At 34.5% G+C, this 21,854-nt stretch overlaps 1 protein-coding gene across 5 annotated transcripts; it reads right to left on the reverse strand.

The window, feature by feature from the left end:
* Positions 1-1,116: 1,116 nt before the first annotated feature.
* Positions 1,117-20,619, reverse strand: LOC128206970 (uncharacterized). Of its 5 annotated transcripts, none has more exons than XM_052909728.1 (10): positions 20,526-20,619; positions 11,946-12,662; positions 11,110-11,317; positions 10,742-10,801; positions 10,294-10,373; positions 9,527-9,689; positions 8,902-9,054; positions 4,998-5,143; positions 3,509-3,646; positions 1,117-2,614 (listed from the first exon to the last, which is right to left on the reverse strand). In XM_052909728.1, exons 2-10 carry the CDS (start codon positions 12,579-12,581, stop codon positions 2,579-2,581), a joined length of 1,620 nt encoding a protein of 539 aa, XP_052765688.1. In that variant the 5' UTR covers positions 12,582-12,662; positions 20,526-20,619; the 3' UTR covers positions 1,117-2,578. The 5 variants fall into 5 exon arrangements, with proteins under 5 accessions (XP_052765688.1, XP_052765689.1, XP_052765692.1 ...); XM_052909729.1 differs by lacking the exon at positions 20,526-20,619 and adding an exon at positions 20,310-20,407; XM_052909732.1 differs by lacking the exons at positions 1,117-2,614; positions 3,509-3,646 and adding an exon at positions 7,810-7,826 and having other exon boundaries at positions 5,010-5,143.
* Positions 20,620-21,854: the final 1,235 nt, after the last annotated feature.

Below are 21,854 nucleotides of genomic sequence, written 5' to 3' on the forward strand. Positions count from 1 at the left end.
TTGGTAGCGCCTGTGTGTAATGGGCGGTAACGGAACGTGTACAGGTCAGTGCACCCAGGTTAAGGGGGCAACGTTTCGGTAAAAAAGGTGAGAGGAAGGATGTAGTGTCAGTGGTCTAGTTCACCTCACACGGCCTTGCTGTCGAACTACATGTAGCTTTTATAGCGACGAGGTAGAGTGACCGCCTGCTAAGCTAATTGCCGCGTGTTCGAATCCCGAGATAAGCACATAGCAATTTGTACTGTTAAAGTTGCAAATACCATTGTCAATGACCAGACACGCTCAAATATCGACAAAAGGTCTCCCGTCCATAATTCAATCATCTTTCACTTCAGCTGTGGTTGCACAGCCATACAAAAACATTTAGTTATGCTTTCGAGATTAGTGATACTTGACGAGAATTTCGCGTAAATGTTATTTTGTAGACATATACTTTTTGCTCAGCATTCTAGCGGGACGAGTTAAAAGAAATCGTGTTTATCGTTTGAAATCATAATCGGTTTATGTTGTAAATTAAGAGATACCGAAGATGAATTTCAGGTTATTCGTATTTTTCCATTGTTTAACATTGTCAGAATAAAACAGGACACGCCTAACCGCGTTCTAATAACATACCAAGTTTCATTCTCATAAAGTTATTGTAGGACCCAGTCCAAACGAGTGGAATTGTTTAGTTTTCGTTGCCATAGCAACCATAATTGTTATTAGCACCTTATGCATAATAACCTAACGGTCCTCAATCCATATACCAAGTTTCATTAACTTAGCTTGCATAGTTTGTGAGTGTCCAGTTTTCCTGAAAGACGGAGGTTAAACCTACAGTCTCCTGGGGGTGAGACCAGTAGGGGACCAATAACACTGTGTTTTTATGTTTGACTAAAATTATAAACTTACTAGCCCGAAATAACACATATTCATTCTTGACCTTGAATTCATTTCATTTAAAACATGTCTTACCTCTCATTAAAAACAATGTTACTTTCATATTTGACCTTGTGACCTATTTTTTCATTCTACAAAACTGTCATCTTATTAGCATATGTAGTGATATACTTCAAAGAAAACAAATCAGCATCAAGAAGGGTTGGTCATATACCATCAAAACTCAACTTTAAACAAAATCAACACTTTTATTACAAAACATGTTTGAATAGCAGATATTGGCACAAAAGAATTAACACAATGGCTACATTGTACATTTGTCATATTTTGTATATATGTAAATATTTATAACAATATATAGGTAAATCTAACAAAAACAAATACCCGGTACAAAATAAATCACATAAGCTTTGCATGCAACAAAAAAAAATGATTGTAAGTAATTAAAGCAATTTTTATAGCCACAAAAAAAATCCTTGGTAGAAACTTTGTAGAATTGGAAATATTAAACGCTAAGTCGCTATCTCGAACCAAAGGCTTTCACAATAGTCCTTGGCCCTTTTCTTCCAAAAACAGACCAGCTAAAATGTCAACTATACAAGTATCATCAATGGTATCATCCAACTAGCTTAAAACAGATGCATAAGATAAAATACATAAAACAAAAATCTCAACAATTAAAAAAATGGATTTATATGTATAACTTTTATGCTTTTTACACAAAAAATGATTCACATTTGTGAAGTCACATTATAATAAATAATCAGACTGAATGCATGCACATACTGAATGCATGATCAGATTGAATGCATGAACATACTTAATGCATGCACATACTGAATGCATGATCAGATTGAATGCATGAACATACTTAATGCATGCACATACTGAATGCATAATCAGATTGAATGCATGAACATACTGAATGCATGCACATACTGAATGCATGATCAGACTGAATGCCTGATCAGACTGAACGCATGAACATACTGAATGCATGATCAGACTGAATGCATGATCAGACTTAATGCACATTAAATATTGATATTATGCTGTGTTGAGTAAATGTTGAAATAAATAATACAATCCACCCATGATGAATAGATAGATATACATAAACACATATCAAATTAGTCATAAGCAGCAAATTATGGGGATGTTAGGGTATCTTTATGTACAAATATAATAATTTAGGATGCCCATCTACCTAACATTATGTAGGTGTCATTCAAAGTAGTTTCATGAGTAGAGAAACAAGAATATTCATACCAAGATAAACATCTCATTAAAAGTGTTTTGGCCCTTTTAAGATTTTAAAATTGGTAATTTCATGTTAAATTCCAGTTGAAATAAATCACAAAATTGCATTTACCTTATCTATAATATTCTTTTGGTCATATATGTAACATGATTAGTATCAGTACAGAATAACCTTTCAAATGATAGTGTGGTGTTGCCAGGCATCAACATTTAAAATTACTGCCAACTGCACCTTATGTGTACCAACATGTAGGTATGATACTTTGATAAATGTCAACGACACAAAAGTACTGCCTGAGTTATTTTGGTCATCTTATTATTTGATATTCCTATTACTCAAGTTCATGTTCTTTCATGCAAACTGTGGCCGCTACGACTACACTATCACAGCTTGTTTCCAGTAGTTTCATTGGACAGTAGTGTTTCATCCTTTTCATCACAAAATTGTACATGACTTGCCTCCTTCTATTACCTGAAAGGACAAAATACAGTTTGTGCATCTACTCATTATACAAAGTACAAAATTTTGATTAATATTCAACCCTTGCCCAATCAACCTGAAATGTTCATGTACTAAAAGAAAAAATTGATGTACACATATATTTGCATTTGCTTTAAATGACTTGCACAAACTTTTCCAGAAAACCATATTAAAACACCAATTTTTGAACAAATATAAAAATCTGAACTCTAATTTTTTGTCAGCAGTCTTATATAACTGGTTTCCATGGATTATCGCAATTATTGGCTCGTTCCAAGACAAAAAATAGAAAAGTTGTCAAAACGTCTAATCTGTGAGAGTGCAGCTTTAAAAGAGGATTGGTTGAAAACTGTTTTGATGATGATACATTTACAATATGTATAATTATATGCCAGTGGTCGAAATTAGCACAAGCCCGCAAGCCCTGCACTGCTAAAACACTTTCCGGGCTTGCTCAAATTCTGGATTTTATAAAGCAGGGCTTGTTAAATTGTTTGTCATGCCAAGCATTAGTTAAATACTTCATTTAGGAAATTACTTAAGATGTTTTATGAATTATACAGGCCCTGGCTTGTTCCTCCAAAAGTCTAATTTCTAAGACAGATATTCCCCTTCCCACAAAAAATTGCTCACCACCTCCAACTCATACTGCCAATTATGGTTAAATGTCTTGTAGACAACAACCAAAACAAGGATGCGAATTGGAGACTACCGGCACCAGGATTTTTTTTCTTTCCTAATTTTGTTTCTTTGGTATCTTTAAATTTTGAGGATTTATTTTACTTTCAACCATCCTACTTACAATCTCATTCCAGCTAAGACTGAGCTTATACTAGAAATAATGCAAGAGCCAGCCAACACTGGCATGTCTCTGCTATTGTGTACCTGTTTCTGACTCTCAATTTGGCTCCTCTGTGCCATGATGGTGTCGGCCTGCCGTCGGATCATGTCATCTTTCTTCTCGTTCTCATTCTTAAGAAACTGCTCCTTCGACTCGTAGCGGTCAAACGTTTCCATGTGCTTCTGCAAGAGTTGAGGCAGAGAATGTTACAATTTCAACTAAAACGATACAGCTACTGATGATACATGTATAATACTTGATATATTGTATTGATTAATCCAATTAAAATTGGAGTACATGTATTTACCAACTTGTCATAAAAAATAAGTAAGTGAAATAATTTCTTTTCCATAATAAATGTCAAATATATATTTATATTTCATATCTTTTGTTGAGTTTCTTATCTCTTAAAATAAATGCATCTCTTTAATGTTTGATATCAATTGAGAAAATGCAACAAAAACTTCATGATAAATTCTCACATTTGTAGATACTTAAACACTTGAATCCACAAATAAAAAATCATTTTCCAATTTAGCGCACTATACTATACTATAGTTAACAGTGTTTCCTGTATTAGTCATTTCAAAAGCAAATTTGCTGACTTACAATTGCTTCTATAATCTTATTTTATTCTTCCCAACATTTCAGGTCCGCTCCAGTATTAATTTGGCTGCAGTGCTTGTTAGCCCTGGTCAGAATTCCTTGATCCTAACAAACGTGCCCTCTCTAGTCTCTATACATTACACGGTGGAGTGCACTCAATCCCTACCCTATCCAGTAATTTTCTACCATGTTTGATCCTCTCCTGGCTGGATTTAATGGGCTTGGTTGGGCTCCTTTTCATGTTTAAAGACACTGGCACCCACTCACCAATTTGTACACAAATTAATATCTAATATCTGGGTAAACCGCCAACTTTTTATTTACTAATTTCTCCTAACATGTTTCATTCACCGAAGAAAGAGTCTGGGTTTAAGAGTCAGATATTGGTCAGAGTCCCGTTTTTCAGCTTGAACACCCCGTCTTTACACATAACAATGTTTGTTGCACTAAATGGTTTACCTGGCTAAATGTACATTCAAGCACTTAAGGTGATATCACCTAACCTCCTTGAACCACTCCTGAATGAGGGTGGGTTTTATAGGCCCCATCAGATTCCTAATTACACACCCATTCTACACATTACACAGTTTGGTGAACTGAATCCTTTACCCAGCTATGTGTAGATTGATCTTGTAGCACTTCAGGTAATATCTCCTGACCTGCTTGATCCTCTCCTGAATGAGGCTGGGTCGTATGGGCCCCATCAGATTCCATTTCTTTTTACACATTCACCCCCTCTCTACATATAGCTTAATTGACTGACATATCCAACCTGGATTAAGTGGCCACCTGTCTCAACCAGCCACTTTGACCCCTTCCCAAAGGTGGCCACTTAATTCAGGTTTGACTGTAACACTATATGGTGCACTAAATCCTCTAACCCTGTTAGAATGATGCACTTCATGTAGCGCATATCTCCTTTTTTACCTGCTTGATCCACTCCTGTATGTGGCTTGCTTTGATTGGCCCTGTTAGGCTCCCATTTCTCCTAACAAACACGCCCTCACTGCACTCGTAAAGGAGCTCCTGAGACTCGGGGGGAAACACTCGGATCTCTATCACCTTCAGGCTTGCTGCAAGAAAGACTTATGTTGTATATTCAGTTAAAGACTGTTCTAAAGTTTTATCAAAATTAAGATGGATATTATGGTGGTGTGTTTTATTAAGTACATGACTTTTAAACTCGTAGAATAAAAAACAGATGGTTATAAATAATAATAGCAATGTGTTTCTATCTTGACTCAGGAACATATTACTAAAAAATTATTTTTAAATGAATGGAATTGTCTTTTAAAATGTTGTGTACATGTATATACATGCTTAATGCAACTTATAGCCAATTCTGTAAATTAAGATCTTCGTAAATTCTACCATAATTATCATTTCTTTAAATGTTTCTTAAACTTTACATGATATTAACTGAAAGTATAACTACATGTATAGTTCCAAAGTTGTTTTCACATTCACAGGGCTCTCTCACAGATGGGCAAATATCATCTTTTTGGGGGTAAAGTTTTTTCAGGCCGAATGCAAATATTATATCAAAAGTTGTAGTAAAACAGAGTAACTAGAAGCCAGTACCATACATCATTGTCTATATTATATATATATATATAAATTATTCTTAAAGAAAACAGTTAAATATATGAACCTCATTTAAGTGTTTTAAAGGGACGCATAAGAATGAATTTTACTAGGTATACATACCCAGTAATCTTTTTTAATGGAAAAATACGAAAACACTACAAAAAATATTATAAATATACTGCAGTTAGTTAGTTTAATTGCATTGTACACATCAATATCAAGTATATGCCAGTTTTCGCCATTTTTTTTTTCGCTATTTCATCATACAGTGTATAGCCTTTAATGTTGATTTCATACATTTTTGTGCCAATATATGAGAGAGACCCATTCAAGTTAAAGTGCAAGATTTGTTTTGACAGGTTCTATTGAAGTTCATCTATTTAAGTACTGGTAATATATAGAACACATTTACTTTCCCATTAATTTTACATTAGCATTTGATGTTAATACTTTAACTGAAACAGATCAAAAAATATTAGTGAGATTATGTTAAAGTAATTGTTAAATTAAACAATAAAACATTAGTAGCATCTATAAATATGAATTCTAAAATCATATACATCAGGGTGCTGCAAAACTATACAAATGTCATTAACTTTAATAAAACTTAGTTATATTTATGAAAGAAGAACTTTTATTAAATCAATCCTAATTAAAAACCATTGTAAGACGATGATAATCTACAGAATTAAGCCTACAAAATTGAGCCTACTTATTATACCGCCTTAGGCCAACCCTATAGTAGTGTTGCCCATGACAAGGATAATGACCATACTTATGTGGCTGCTGCTGCTCCTGCTGATGATGAGAATGGTGATGCTTATGCTGATGATGATAAAAGTGATGCTTATGCTTATGCTAATGATGATTATGGTGATAATTATGGTGATGCTTATGCTGTTGTTGCTGCTGCTGATAAATGTTACAAACATGACTATGATGATTTTTATGATGGCAAGATGAAAACTGAAGATATCAATGACAACAATGATGTTAATAATGACAATGACAACAATGATGTTAATAATGACAATGACAACAATGATGTTTATGATGACAATGACAACAATGATGTTACTGATGACAATGACAACAATGGTTTAAATGATGACAATGACAACAATGATGTTAATAGACAACAATGATGTTACTGATGACAATGACAACAATGATGTTAATGATGACAATGACAACAATGATGTTAATGATGACAATGACACCAATGATGTTTATGATGACAATGACAAAAATGGTGTTTATGATGACAATGACAACAATGATCAATGAATAAAATGATGTTATTGATGAAAATGACAACAATGATGTTTATGATGACAATGACAACAATGATGTTTATGATGACAATGACAACAATGATGTTTATGATGACAATGACAACAATGATGTTTATGATGACAATGACAACAATGGTTTAAATGATGACAATGACAACAATGATGTTTATGATGACAATGACAAAAATGGTTTAAATGATGACAATGACAACAATGATATTTATGATGACATTAGGACAACAATGATGTTACTGATGACAATGACAACAATGATATAAGTGATGACAATGACAATGATGTTAATGATGACAATGGCAACAACAATGCTTATGATGACAATGACAGCAGTAATGACAATGATGACAATCTTGACCATGATGTTAATGAGGACAGTAACAACAATCGTGACAATGATATTAATAATGACATGGATGGCAGTAATGACAATCGTGACAATGATGTTTATGGTGACAGTAATGGCAGTGATGACAATAATAATGATGGCAGTGATGGCAGTAATGAAAATCGTGACAATAATGTTTATGGTGGCAGTAATGGCAGTGATGACACTGATGGCAGTAATGACAATCGTGACAATGATGTTTATGGTGACAGACAGACAGTTATGGCAGTGATGACAATGATGCTGATGATGACAATTGTGACAATGATGAAGACAAGCACAAGCATTGGAATGCAAACACCAAACGATATACATGTAGACTTTCAAACAAACAGACAGACAAACAAAAAACAAAATGACAAGGAATTATATATTCAACAAAACCACATGCTATGGGGGAATATAACATAGTTAAAGCAAGAAATCTAAAGGTTATTAATATAGCATTTCTTACCACACTGCTAACTCTTCCTAAATGTGAGTACATTAAGAGAAAAAATAACATAGAAAAGATGTCAATGTATTGAATTTAAGTCATTGAACATGCAATCTTACATCTGAAACTCAAATGATAATATTTGGGAGGGATAAATGCTTGCAGTTTTTATTTTGGATGTCATCTAAAAACTTTTAACTGTCATGACCCTCGGATTTTGGAAACAGTGCAATATAACTTACCTTTTAAAAACATAAAACAAATTTTATCTATTGACCTAAGGTACAAGTACAGTAAGTTTTCATCTTTTTATTACCGTTTTGTTAATCATCAAAAGACCTTTAAAACAATTGACTTCATTGTTTTAGTTTTAACTGGTCAACTAATCTGATTCAGAGATAAAAAAACAAACTCTTTACTAGAATATATTTATAGTTTAAAATAAGCTTGTCTTCATGAGACAGTTTTGGTTCATATAATACACACACTCAGTTCTCTACTAGTCACCTGTGCTAATTCTGTTTAGCATTCTGTTCTTTATATTATTTGAAAGAAATCTTAATAATCACAGAAAGAAAGGTCCTCATAATACGTACAGGGGCCATAAAATCAACAACCTTACAAGCAAATATCAGCCAATCACGAATATCAGTTCAACATTGAGATCGCATACTAAATTGAAAGTCTTGTTGTTTCTTAATCCAAATAAGCTGCGTCTATTTAACCAAATGAAAAAAGTTTGATTCAGTTTTTTTTTTATATATTTGATTTGAAATAAATTATTACTTTTTCGATTTACCAGCTTGATAAAGTGTTCGTCTGATCGTCAGATCGTTGATACGAGTGCCAAATAATAACTATAATGTACATGCATATGTATTTTCATTAAATTTATAAACGATATATTTGTAATATTTGATCAGAAGGAAAAATAGTGAATTAATAAAAGAAAAAATTTGATGTTTATTTTTATGAACATTTGACACAAATATTTATATATATATAAATACACAATTATGAAAACAAGATTTTATTGCAAAGAATAAAACTGAATAAAATGTGCTTCATTCAATTATATTAAAACATTAGATATGGTTTAAACAAACTTACGATGTTGGCGTCCATTTTCCTCGAGGAGCGGTGCAAAGTGTATGGAATACTCTTCACCAAATACTGGAGGAAAAATCTCCTTTATTGCTTCAAGAAAATGGCGGCGATATCGTTCCTCTTGTTTTGTATCACAGTCTATTCCAACTACATGGCCTGGAAAGCAGATATAAAGAGCATTCCATTTGACAAAACAGCCCAAGTTAAGATGTATTACATTCATTTCAACAACAGTTCCTACAGAGCAAATGCTCATCTACTTCTTTCTCATTCAAACAAGGGACATAATTTGACAATTTTTTAAGCCAGAGTTATAGGTCAAATCTTAGGAAGTTTTTATTCCATGTTATAGTCAATAGTTTTAATCCAATTCTAATGAAACTTTGTCAGAGTACTTGTCTACATGTTGTCTTGAATATTTGTGAATATAGGTCACTTCAGGTATAAACTAGGTCACTAGGTCAAATCATAGGAAATCTTTATTCCATGTCATAAAGCCAATAGTTTATACCTCACTTTTTTCTTACAACATAATAAGAGCTAAAAATAAACCCTGCATTTCCATTTTTTTTCTTAAATCCAGATGAGAGTAACAATCTTTTCTTTGGCCTTTGATAAGATAGCCTACCTCGCCGATCTACACCGATGAGCAACATGCCTCTCTCCCGTGAGTTCATGAAGCCGCACACACACCGTGCCACGTGGTCGTGTATCTTCTTGAGTGTGTATTTCCCATCTAAATACGCCTTAAATTCCTTACTGAGATCATGGTTGTATACAACCTCCCCTGGCTGAAAAACAAAACAATCCTGTTACTTTTTGCGCGACCAAAAAAAAAGGAAAAAGAGACAAAACAGTTCTTTCGCTACACAAGGATACCATTTTAAAATTTCATATGCCAAAAAAAATTATTTAGATAAAAAACTTTTTGTCCAATGAGCTAAATGCTAGTTATAATATACCAAATTGCTTTTTTTATTAAAAAAAAATGGATATCCACTCACCCGATGATATTGATTAAATCCAGACCAATTAATATAATTCAGACCAATCAATTAAATCAGGACAAATAATTTTATTCCTGGTGCTGTATTCAATAACCAACTTAGATCTAACTTGATTTTAAGAGTAGTATCTGGGTGTTTTGATTGGAATGTCAAAACTAGAGCTATCACTGGATGTGATTCATACCCCCATCACACCATCTTCTTGTAATAAGAAGTGACACTGTGGTGGGGATATAATCACCCGACTATAAACTGAATGGAAGCACTTAAGCATATCTAAAAATAAGGATAAGAATAATATTGAATAATATCCCAGAACTCTTAAGTTAATCAGGACTTATATATAAAGATAATCAATCTGTAGCCTAATTGAGGGCATGTAACATACCTTATAGTACGGGGTACCAGACTCTTCATCCACATGTGTATTCCCATCATGGGTCTTTGAATGACCGGTATCATTTCCAGCTGTAGAAGAGAATTTGCATACTTAGGTAAATAATTTTAAACTTTAAGCTATATTAAGCTTAAGTTGTTAATGTATTCTTTCTAAGCAACAATAACAATATGTAAATAATAAAAACTATATGTAATAAATGAAGAAAAGGGTAGAATAATTTTAATACTATCATTCTAATGGTATGGAGAAAATACAAGTCTAAAACATAAGCTTGGAAATCACTTCAATTTTTATTTGATAGTATTGCTGTAAATAATTGTCTTACATTTTTCATTTCTTGCAAAGTTCTAACCAGTCTATAATTTCCATAATGAAACATATATAATTTATAGTAAACTCCATTTTTAATATCATATAAATAGCACTAAAACGCTACCTATTTGAGCATCCAGGAAAGCAAAGAAATCTTTTCTGCTCACTGAAGACGTTTCACGCGCTGTAACATTAAATAACATTCAGTTAAAAGTGGTTTGAACACTTTCTTTAGGGTCAGAAATCGAAACTATTACTTTGTGTGAAAATTAACAAAATGCTTGTTACTAAGATCTAGAACATCTTCAAAAGTTCAAATTAGACCTCTATTGTTAATCATTTTTTAACCATATTGCCTAAAAGCGTAAGAAGCTTTCAAATGAATTCCTGCTAGTTGTTGTAACGAAGTTGTCCATAAAAAAGTGTAAAATATCTTAATTTCAAAAAAGTTTCTAAAAATTTATTTTAACATAAAAACATTACATCATCTACCTGACTGTTTCTGGACACGTCTATGAATCCTGGGAGTTATCTTCCCCTTCATTGATGCCCGGCTCACGTGTCGCAGGTCGATAACGGATCCAGGTGGATCCTCATACTCTGAGTTTTCTGATTGTTCATCGTCTCCCTCCCCATGTATGGATGATATCGTCCGATTGTGTACAAGGTCGACCTGCGTTCCTGAGTCATCACTGTCATCCTATAAGCAAAGATAATTGATTTTAATATTGATACATGTAAAACTTTTGAAAAGATCATCTACCTTTATTAAATGCCTTGGTGGTTTATAGAGATTTTCAGAAATAAAAACCAAAATCACTCTTTGAAACAGTGAAATTATCAAATTCATATTTTTCACTGTTTTGAAGTTTAAGCCGCAGCTCTCAGTTCCAAATCAAATGTCATCATGCACAGGGCTGTGACACAATTTCAACAATGTCATTTTAGAAATGATGTTACATGCCCACACAAATTGGCAGAGTGTACTCTGATTTTAGGCATACATTTGTAATATACTAAAACGAAAAATTGTTTGTTTCAGTGTAAGATAGCAATATATTTCACCTCCTGAACACCAAAAGTAAACATTTAACTTCTAAAATATATCTTTTGATGCTCACTTGTTGAAATATATTACAATCTTACACTGAAACAAACAATAATCCTCCAAGTACATGCCATAACCCTGTGTGAGTGGGGGACCCGGGAATTTCAATCTTTCACCCTGATTTAGGTTATTTCTCTTCATACATCATGTGTATAATAAGTCATAAACAATTGTATTGATATTTTTTTTCTTTTAAAAAATCACTTATACAAAGTCATACCTTCAGAGTTGAGTCATCCAATGGAACCATGTTGATCTCTCTGTTAATAGCTTCCCCGACATTCTTTCCATGAGGGCTCCTGTCTCTGTCAACCGGATAATCATCCAGCGTCACATCTAGATCTGTCGGAGGCTCTGACGGTGGGTTCCTGCTGCGCTGAGTGTCTGAACTTTGTCTTGAACTCCGCCCAGTGTGGCCTGGGGTCATTGACTTAAGCGGTATAACTCTACCATAGTCCGGTCTTTTTCGGACATGCAGGTGAGGTTTTTGAAATGGACGTAGAGGATTTTTGGCATTTTCGAAATCATCCCTTGCTTGCTTCTCATCTTGAGATTTCAGGGTATCAACATGGAGGTAGTTATCAGGTTGAACTATAGTCTCGAAATTGAAGTTTAATTTACGTCTGTCTGCATGATCCGCCAAGTTTTGAAGTATAAATTCCACATTCTGCTCATTGTGCACGTCAATAATAGCGTACCGTTTGGATCCATTTACAATGCTGATATCACTTGAAGTTATGGAAACCTTCAACAGTTTACTTATCAACCTCAGTAGATTTGATTTTAGCTCTATAATTCTTGCACTGGTCTTTAAATTTCCTACATACACAGTTGTGACAGAATCTGAGCCAGCCATTGCCTTAAGAGGTAACGATCCATGCAACAAAGTGATCTTTATGTGCTCATCTCGTTTAATAAATGTGACATTCAGGAAACCCTGAAAAATATAAACATTTATTATCAAAACAATGTGATCAGGATAACCATAAAAGTACACTCTTCTTATTCAAATGGGGTTGTATAAGTGTTGGGAATCGGACAGAAAAATTACTATCGATAATCGGTTTATGAAACCGATTAATGATCGATTATTAATCAAATTAATTATTATTTGATTATCTTTCCTCATCATATTTAAGGTTAACAGATACAGTGCATGCACCAGTTATAAGCACCAATGTTCCCTTACAATATTGTTTGCAGATTTCTTTATATAAATGACATTATTTATTTAGAAAGCGACTCTCTTTTAGTGTTTACAAGTTACTATCACTGAACATGAGACCACAGGCTCTAATTATTGTCTTACATTTAGTATTGTATACATGTGTAAAATAAACACAAAGAAAGATAACAAATTTCTTTTAAATAATTAGTCAGTAACAAGTACAACAAGCATTTGAATATTCTATATGTTTTACAAGAACAGTTTCTTTTAGAAACCTGAGAAAACTTAATTCTTACATGATTAGAAGTAAACGGTAACATGTTTTAAAAATCCTTTTTAAACCACAAACATGAGAAGTTGAGAACCAGACCTTTAGCAGTTAAATTAAGAAAATTTGTAATAAGGTACTGTAGTGACTTATTGACTTGATAAGAATATGAGTACATAACTTAACATAGCAAGACCTTAACATTTCAACATAAACTAGCATTAACCAGAAATAAGTTAATTAGTCAGTAGCGGTTACGTCCCTTAATGTTTCTATAATGTACCAGTCAAATGTAACCACGGCCCACCAAGGTCCCGGGGGATAGCCGGGGAATGGGCTGTGTTTTTATCTTTCAGGTGGCCCCGTAGTGCCAGGAAAATGCAGTGGTTTTGTCTTTGCTTTAAATATAGCGGGGAATGGGCCTTACCTAGGGTCCCTGGGGTGTAGGGTCATTTGGCAGGGATTTTACCATCTGTTCATCCCCGCAGGACGGGGATTTCAGCCGGGGTTGGCTGGACCAAAAGTCAAAGTCCCCGCTATTCCCGGACCTGGGGGGACGTGGTTACAATTGACTGGTGCATAATAGATTGTTCAAATTTCACTATCGATTGTTGCCGATGTAGGCCTTTCCGATCAATTGTCAATTATAATCCATCATCAGCACAACACTAGGTTGTATGCTTTCTGAAGAGTCAGCAAAGCAGGAGCAACAGTAGGAGTCCACTGGGCAATATTCATACAGGTTTTTTTCTGTCCATTTTGGGAAAAAGACCCTTAACATTTTGGGAAAGTTTTCATAGTCAAAATAAGGGAAATGTAAAAGCCTTTTTTAGCATTAAAATATGGTGTTGTTTTTTCAATAAGGACCTTAAAGGTCAATGTAAACTAGAGATTGCTTTTTTGAAAAAGCGCTTGTCTCCCCTATTGTGTGGTCGTAGCTGAGAAAAAATAAATGATGGACATAAAATTTGTAACTTTGGACTGGAGACAAACCAACAGTGAAGTTTGGTTTATTCGATTATATTAAATAGTGAAGAGAAGAAAGTGTTGTTGATTAATCATGGAAAATGTAAACGAAGTTTGCATTGTATGAAGTTCCTGGGCGCAAGCGTTATTCAATTATTGATCGGAAACCATTTTTCAGCTCACAGTCATCGTGACCATGACCTTTTACCTACTGATCACAACATCAATAGGGATCATCTACATAACCAACTTGCATACCAAGTATTAAGTTCTTGGGTGCAAGTGTTCTTTAGTTACTGAGCGGTAACCATTTCTTCAACTCAAGGTCATGGCAACCTTGACCTTTGACCTACTGATCTCAAAATCAATAGGGGTCATCTACTAGTCATGACCGACTAGCGTACCAAGAATGAAGTTCCTGGGTACAAGCGTTCTTAAGTTATTGAGCAGAAACCATTTTTAAGCTTAAGGTCACCGCCAACGTATCATTTTTTACCTGAAGGTAACCTTGACCTTTGACCTTTTGATCTCAAAATCAATAGGGGTCATCTTCTAGTCATTAACAACTAGCTTACCAAGTATGAAGTTCCTGAAACCAAAGGATCTTTAGTTATTGAGCGGAAACTTTTTCTTCACTTCAAGGTCATGGCAACCTTGACCTTTGACCTAGTGATCTCAAAATCAATATGGGTCATCTTCTAGTCATGACCAACTAGCATACCAAGTATGAAATTCCTGGTTGCAAGCGTTCTCTAGTTATTGAGCGGAAACAGTTTCTTCACCTCAAGGTCACGGTGACCTTGACCATTGACCTACTGATCTCAAAATCAATAGGAGTCATCTACTAGTCATGAACAACTATGAAGTTCCTGGGTACAAGCTTTCTTTAGTTATTGAGCAGAAACCATTTTTAAGCTTAAGGTCACTAACATTTTTTACCTGAAGGTAACCTTGACCTTTGACCTTTTGATCTCAAAATCAATAGGAGTCATTGACCTACTGATCTCAAAATCAATAGGAGTCATCTACTAGTCATGAACAACTATGAAGTTCCTGGGTACAAGCTTTCTTTAGTTATTGAGCAGAAACCATTTTTAAGCTTAAGGTCACTAACATTTTTTACCTGAAGGTAACCTTGACCTTTGACCTTTTGATCTCAAAATCAATAGGAGTCATCTAATAGTCATGAACAACTAGCATACCAAGTATGAAGTTCCTGGACCCAAAGGATCTTTAGTTATTGAGTGGAAACCGTTTCTTCACCTCAAGGTCACGTTGACCCTGATCTTTGACCTAGTGACCCCAAATTCAATAGGGGTCATCTACTAGTCATGACCAACTAGCATACCAAGTATGAAGTTCCTGGGTCTAAGAGTTCTATAGTTATTGGGCGGAAACGAAGTGTGACGTACTGACTGACTGACTGACAGACTGATGGACTGACTGACGGACAGGGCAAAAACAATATGTCTCCCCATGAATGGGGGAGACATAAAGATATTACACGCAAATGATTTTTACATGGAAGGTCACCACGACCTTGACTATTGACCTTGTTACCCCCAAAACAATTGGGATCATCTAGACATCATGACCAACCTCACTTCAAAGTTTGGTGAACCTAGATCAAAGCATTCTCCTGATATTGCACGGAAATATTTTTTTACATTAGAGGTCACAGCGACGTTGACCTTTGACCTTGTGACCCCCCAAAATATAGGAGTTTTCTAAACCTCATGATCAACCTCCCTACCAAGTTTGGTGAACCTAGGTCAAACCATTCTCAAGATATTGAGCGGAAATGTTTTTTACATTGGGGGTCGCCGCGACCTTGACCTTTGACCTAGTGACCCCAAAAACAATAGGGATCTTCTACACCTCATGACCAACCTCCCTACCAAGTTTGGTGAACCTAGGTCAAACCGTTCTCAAGATTTTGAGCAGAAATGTTTTTTATATTGGGGGTCGCCGCGACCTTGACCTTTGACCTAGTGACCCCAAAAACAATAGGGATCCTCTACACCTCACGACCAACCTCCCTACCAAGTTTGGTGATCCTAGGTCATGCGGTTTTCCAGTTATCGATCGGAAACGAAGTGTGACGTACGGACGGACTGACGGACTGACAGACTACCGGACTGACGGACAGGGCAAAAACAATATGTCTCCCCCAGAGAGGGGGAGACATAATAATGTATTTCAGAAATTATTAAACTTAAATATCATATAATCAATGAGATACTTAAATTAGGAAAGTGAAATAAGTTAGAAATGTATTGACATAAGATGCTTTATGGATGTATACCAGTTCCGGGTACATTGTATCCAATTTATTTTACATATATATATATTTTCATTGCAATGATAAACAAGTAACATATATATAACGAAGTTTAAGTTCTTGCATTCATAATAAAAAAACTTACTATTTACTTTTTCTTCTGTGACAATTCTTAAAAACAGGTTTGGTCAGAACCAGAATAAAATTAATGTTACCATACATGCCATATCCCCCGGCGCGGGAAAAAATCCCCCGGAATTTCGATCCATCCCCCGGTCTCCAGGCGGGAGATAAAAATCCCCCGGAATTTAAAAAAAAAAAAAAAAAAAATTTTTTTTTTTTTGAAATTTTACATCAGGCAATAATGACAAAGTGAAACCACAGTATGTGAGTGAAACTCTCCAAAAGGAAACTTTTACAACAAGTGATCAATTAATTTGTAGTAATTAAGGCAAAGAAATATTACTCTTTTGGAAGGAAGAAACTAATAATATTTATTCTATCCTCTTATTGTCTGAAAGTCATCAAAGCTGATGGAATTAAGCACAATTTTTTTAAAGACTTTGGAGGAAGGTAAATTTAATTTAATTGTCTCGAAAACATATTTTTCCAATGACATATTTTGTTCTGCAAGTGCATTACAGTATGACATGACAGTGTATCATAAAAATATGAAAAATCATGACATAAAATAATTCTGTATAATGAAAAAGTTAAGAAGTTTTCAAAGCAAACCATATGCGAATACATTTTTTCATACTAGCGTCTAAAAATACTTTAAAATTTCGCCAACTTAGACCTGCTAAAAAAATGCGCCCCTGAATACAACCAAAATCCCCCTGAATTTTCAGCCTTTTGAACAAATCCCCCTGAATGGTCTCCAGAAAATATGGCATGTATGTGTTACTGTAAATTAAGTTGCTCAGCTTGAGACTCGTCACCTTCAAGCAAGATCTCCATAACTGCTTTTATTTCTATATGCAGTTATGAGTTCCGAGTTCTGCATGAATTGTCTCCCTTAAACTATCAGAATTTCAACTGGGCTACACTAATGCACTTAAGTGTTGTATAATGTTGTTCATATAGACAAACATGTTTTCATCTCTTAATTTAAATAAGTTCTGACACCATTGGACTATCTGTTGGCTTCCGCCCCAGTGATAGAGTAGTTCTTGTCTGGTTGTGGGGTATTAAGTGCCAAGACATATTGTTTCTATCGTTACAGCATTTCAAGAGATGAAGTCATACCTGAATAACAAAGTTGTATTTGTCCTATAGAGATATATTTATATGCCATATAACATTGTCCGAAGATGTTATGTTCATCGGTAAGTATTTGCAACTGCTGAATGGCAGTTCATTTAAGGAATGGAAGTTGAGGTGTAAATATTGATAGAACAGTAGAAACTCACTAAACCAAAACTCCACAAAACCGGAATCCTCAGGATACCGGACTTTTTTCAAAGTCCTGGTTTTCCCCTTCTATTTTCAATGTAAAAAAATCCCTACAAAACCGGAACCCCGAATACCGGACAAAAAAATCGAGAAAATTTGTTAGACTTTGTCAACGTAATTTTACCTCACAAGATCGGACATATTTTTGTTCCAACATGTCAAAATGATTTTGTGTATTAGGAATTCGGGAATCGCGTGTCACTTTGTTTTGACAGCCGGTGCGTCATTAAGTATTGCACCTGTGATGTTGTGTTAACTCGATAATCGATAATGATGATTGTGCTGTGGATTGACTGCCGCACGATAATCAAACTTGTGAAAAGAAAATTGATTGAAACATTATTAAGTGATCATTTTGGAGGGTTGTTTTATCTAAAAACTTCTATGATTAAATCAAATTAGAGCCGTGCGTTAATTTTAACTATCAAACATACTTTGATTGGTGATGAAGTGGTCATTTTCGCGAGTTGTTTTATTTTAAGACTTGGAAAAAAATATGATTATAAAAACGCAGAAATGTTTAATTATGTTTATCACTTTTGCATGTGCTTTAATCATGTCTCAACCTCCGTCTAAACGTCGAATAATTGAACTGTCCCTAAGTTTTCATTTTATTCCAGTTTTTAACTTCCCTTTAAAGGTCAACTCGGTTAATATTTTGAGTAAACTTACTCCGTACATCAAATCTTCACTAAACCGGAATCCTCACTAAACCGGAAATTTTGCCCAGTCGGGACCTTGTCCGGTTTAGTGAGTTTCTACTGTACAATTAATGAATGTTATTTATTCTTATCTTATATATATACATGTATGTATAATAGAGCAATAAATACATTTAAGTAAATACTCATTCAGATTTTTGTATTTAGTCTTATATTATAAACCTCAAAATTGCGCTTAATTTTGCTGCATAAAACTCCCCCTGGGCTGATATAAAAAAAACCTGGAATCATGGCTCCTGGGTAGTCCAAATAATTGCACGTTGACGGATTTTTTTTAGATTTTTGATATGGCAAATCCTTCACGTACAAATTGTTTAGTATCAAAAGTGGGTAGTTGTTCCGATCAGGATTCCGGGTTAAAGCATATAGCGTCTATAAAATATCATAAAAACAAGAAATATTGCCAGATAATGTTATTTTATATTAGTTCCGTACACAAAAAATAAATATCCAACTTATAATTATGAGTTTGACGGCTTTTCTTCATTTCATTCTGTCAAAACATAACGATATATACATGAAGGGCACCTGCAACGCTTCAGGGCACAGTTTTAAATCGCTCGGAACATTTCGGCCATGGCCGAGTTGTTACGGTTGTGTAACGAGGTCTATCTCGAAGCTTTGTCGGAGGAGGCCGAGTTATTACGATTGTATCGAGTTGTTCCCCTTCGCATAATTGTTTTCTGTGTCAGTCAACTTTCGTTTTATTCGAAAGGTAAACAACTTGTTTTAATGCATTAAATGCTTGTTTAGTGCAAAATAACGTTTCACTTACATTGTAAAATATTAATATAACTCTTTTTGATCAATTTCAACCATAAAATACTTCATTTAAAACAATTTCAATATTTTTAAAACACCCCCGTTTTTGGCACATTCCCGTTTAGACGTTAGGGATTGGAAGAATCCCGTATAACACGTCTATTATTTTAGACTAGGCTCCTGGGTAGTCTAAAATAATAGACGTGTTATACGGGATTCTTCCAATCCCTAACGTCTAAACGGGAATGTGCAAAAAACGGGGGTGTTTTAAAAATATTGAAATTGTTTTAAGTGAAGTATTTTATGGTTGAAATTGATCATAAAGAGTTATATTCATATTTTACCATGTAAGTGAAATGTTATTTTGCACTAAACAAGCATTTAGTGCATTAAAACAAGTTGTTTACCTTTCCAATTAAACGAAAGCTAACTGACACAGACAACAATTATGCGAAGGGGAACAACTCGATACAATCGTAATAGCTCGGCCTCCTCCGACAAAGCTTCGAGATAGACCTCGTTATACAATCGTAACAACTCGGCCATGGCCGAAATGTTCCGAGCGATTTAAAACTGTGCCCTAAAGCCTTGCAGGTGCCCTTCATGTATATATCGTTATGTTTTGACAGAATGAAATGAAAAAAAGCCGTCAAACTCATAATTATAAGTTGGATATTTATTTTTTTGTGTACGGAACTAATATAAAATAACATTATCTGGTAATATTTCTTGTTTTTATGATATTTTATAGACGCTATATGCTTTAACCCGGAATCCTGATCGGAACAACTACCCACTTTTGATACTAAACAATTTGTACGTGAAGGATTTGCCATATCAAAAATCTAAAAAAAATCCGCCAACGTACAATTATTTGGACTAGGCTCCTGGGAAGCCACTATGAAAAATGGCAGGGAAGGTCTCCAGAAAAATGGCATTTTTAAATTTAAGGGGGATCTAACCTGTGACCCTGGGCTGACAATCAAGTGTCTTACTACTACGCCACTACACTACAAAATGGGAAAAATAATGGCTGTTTTAGCCTATGTCAGATGTTCACCCAACCGTGAACTGTTGCTGTCAATGTAAACAAACACTGAATTAACCTTGTAAGCGTTATTTAAGAATTACTGTCATGGAATAAAATGTTAACACTCAATGAGCAATAATTAAAATACCTATCAAATCCACTTGTTTTCATTTGATTTCACTCAAAACACAATATCTTTGAAATAAAATTGTGAATTCATAACTTTGTCCGTAGGGCAGTGCTTTTCAAATGAAAGGAAAGAAAAGCATGAAAGGCTACACTAAACTATAATTTCCTGGAGCTTATTTTTACTTTAGCCTGGGTTACCTGCCCTTATTATTTCATTGCACAGTACGCTGGGAACCAGACAATTTTTTTCTTAATCTGCGGCTGGGAATAGATTTGTTATTGGTCCCAGTCTGCAGGCAAGAGTATTTCCTACCGAAGATGATATGAAGATATTTTAAAATGCATTTTCACAATAACATGTTATGTTTCATTTAAATAACAGTATGTGTTTAACTGTTAATAAGATAATGCACAATATAACGGAGAAGAGCTCTAGTATATTCTGAAAAATAAGCTGTTATTTTTTATCCATTTTATACATATACAGTATGATAAAAGAAACATATAGCTTTTGGTGCTCACGAGGTGAAATATATATTCTTACATTTAAATGAACAACTACCCTCTGTATTATGCATGTAAATCTAAGATTAACTTTTCAAAGCAGACCTTAGATACACATGTATACTGTAGTGTTGTCAGGCAACTGAAGGCTGTATTTCAAGACTATTCTTCAAATACTGATTAGGTCGACTGTGATATCTACGTGTTCTAAAAAAACTATCAGTTCACCAACAGTACTTTTCAAAGTATTTTTACAATTCGCGTTAATCGTTACTAGTGCTACTAGTCACTGCTACTGTTACTTATATACTGCTATATTGCTACTGCTACTGATGGTAATTTATGCAATATATTTTGTGTACAGTACCACCACAATCACAACTACCACTATCCCCCAAATACTGCCACCATAAATACCACCACAATCACCACCACCACCAACAACAACGCCACCACCACTACCATAATTACCACCAGCACCGCCACCACCACCACCACCATTATTACTTTTGCCAATCGCATTTTCAACATAAACAGTGATAGAATAGGTGGTTCATACAAAGTAAGCTACATACTAATATATATCATTAACATGTAAGATGAACCACAGTCATTTGATTGGAATGAACTCATGCTTTAATGAATCTTTAGGCCTTTCGAGATTTTTTTACATTTCTAAACGGCAATGATTTTATGCCAGACCGTTGGTAGGATTGACTCCTATAAAAAATCTGAAGAATACATAGATAATTTTAAAAGACTCTTTCAAAAAGAATCTTATTTCATAAGTTCCGTTCTGTTAGCTGAATTTAATAACTTGATATACTTAAACACATTCACATTC

Source organism: Mya arenaria, chromosome 10 (genome assembly GCF_026914265.1).
Source record: "Mya arenaria isolate MELC-2E11 chromosome 10, ASM2691426v1".
NCBI classification, from domain to species: Eukaryota; Metazoa; Mollusca; class Bivalvia; order Myida; family Myidae; genus Mya; species Mya arenaria.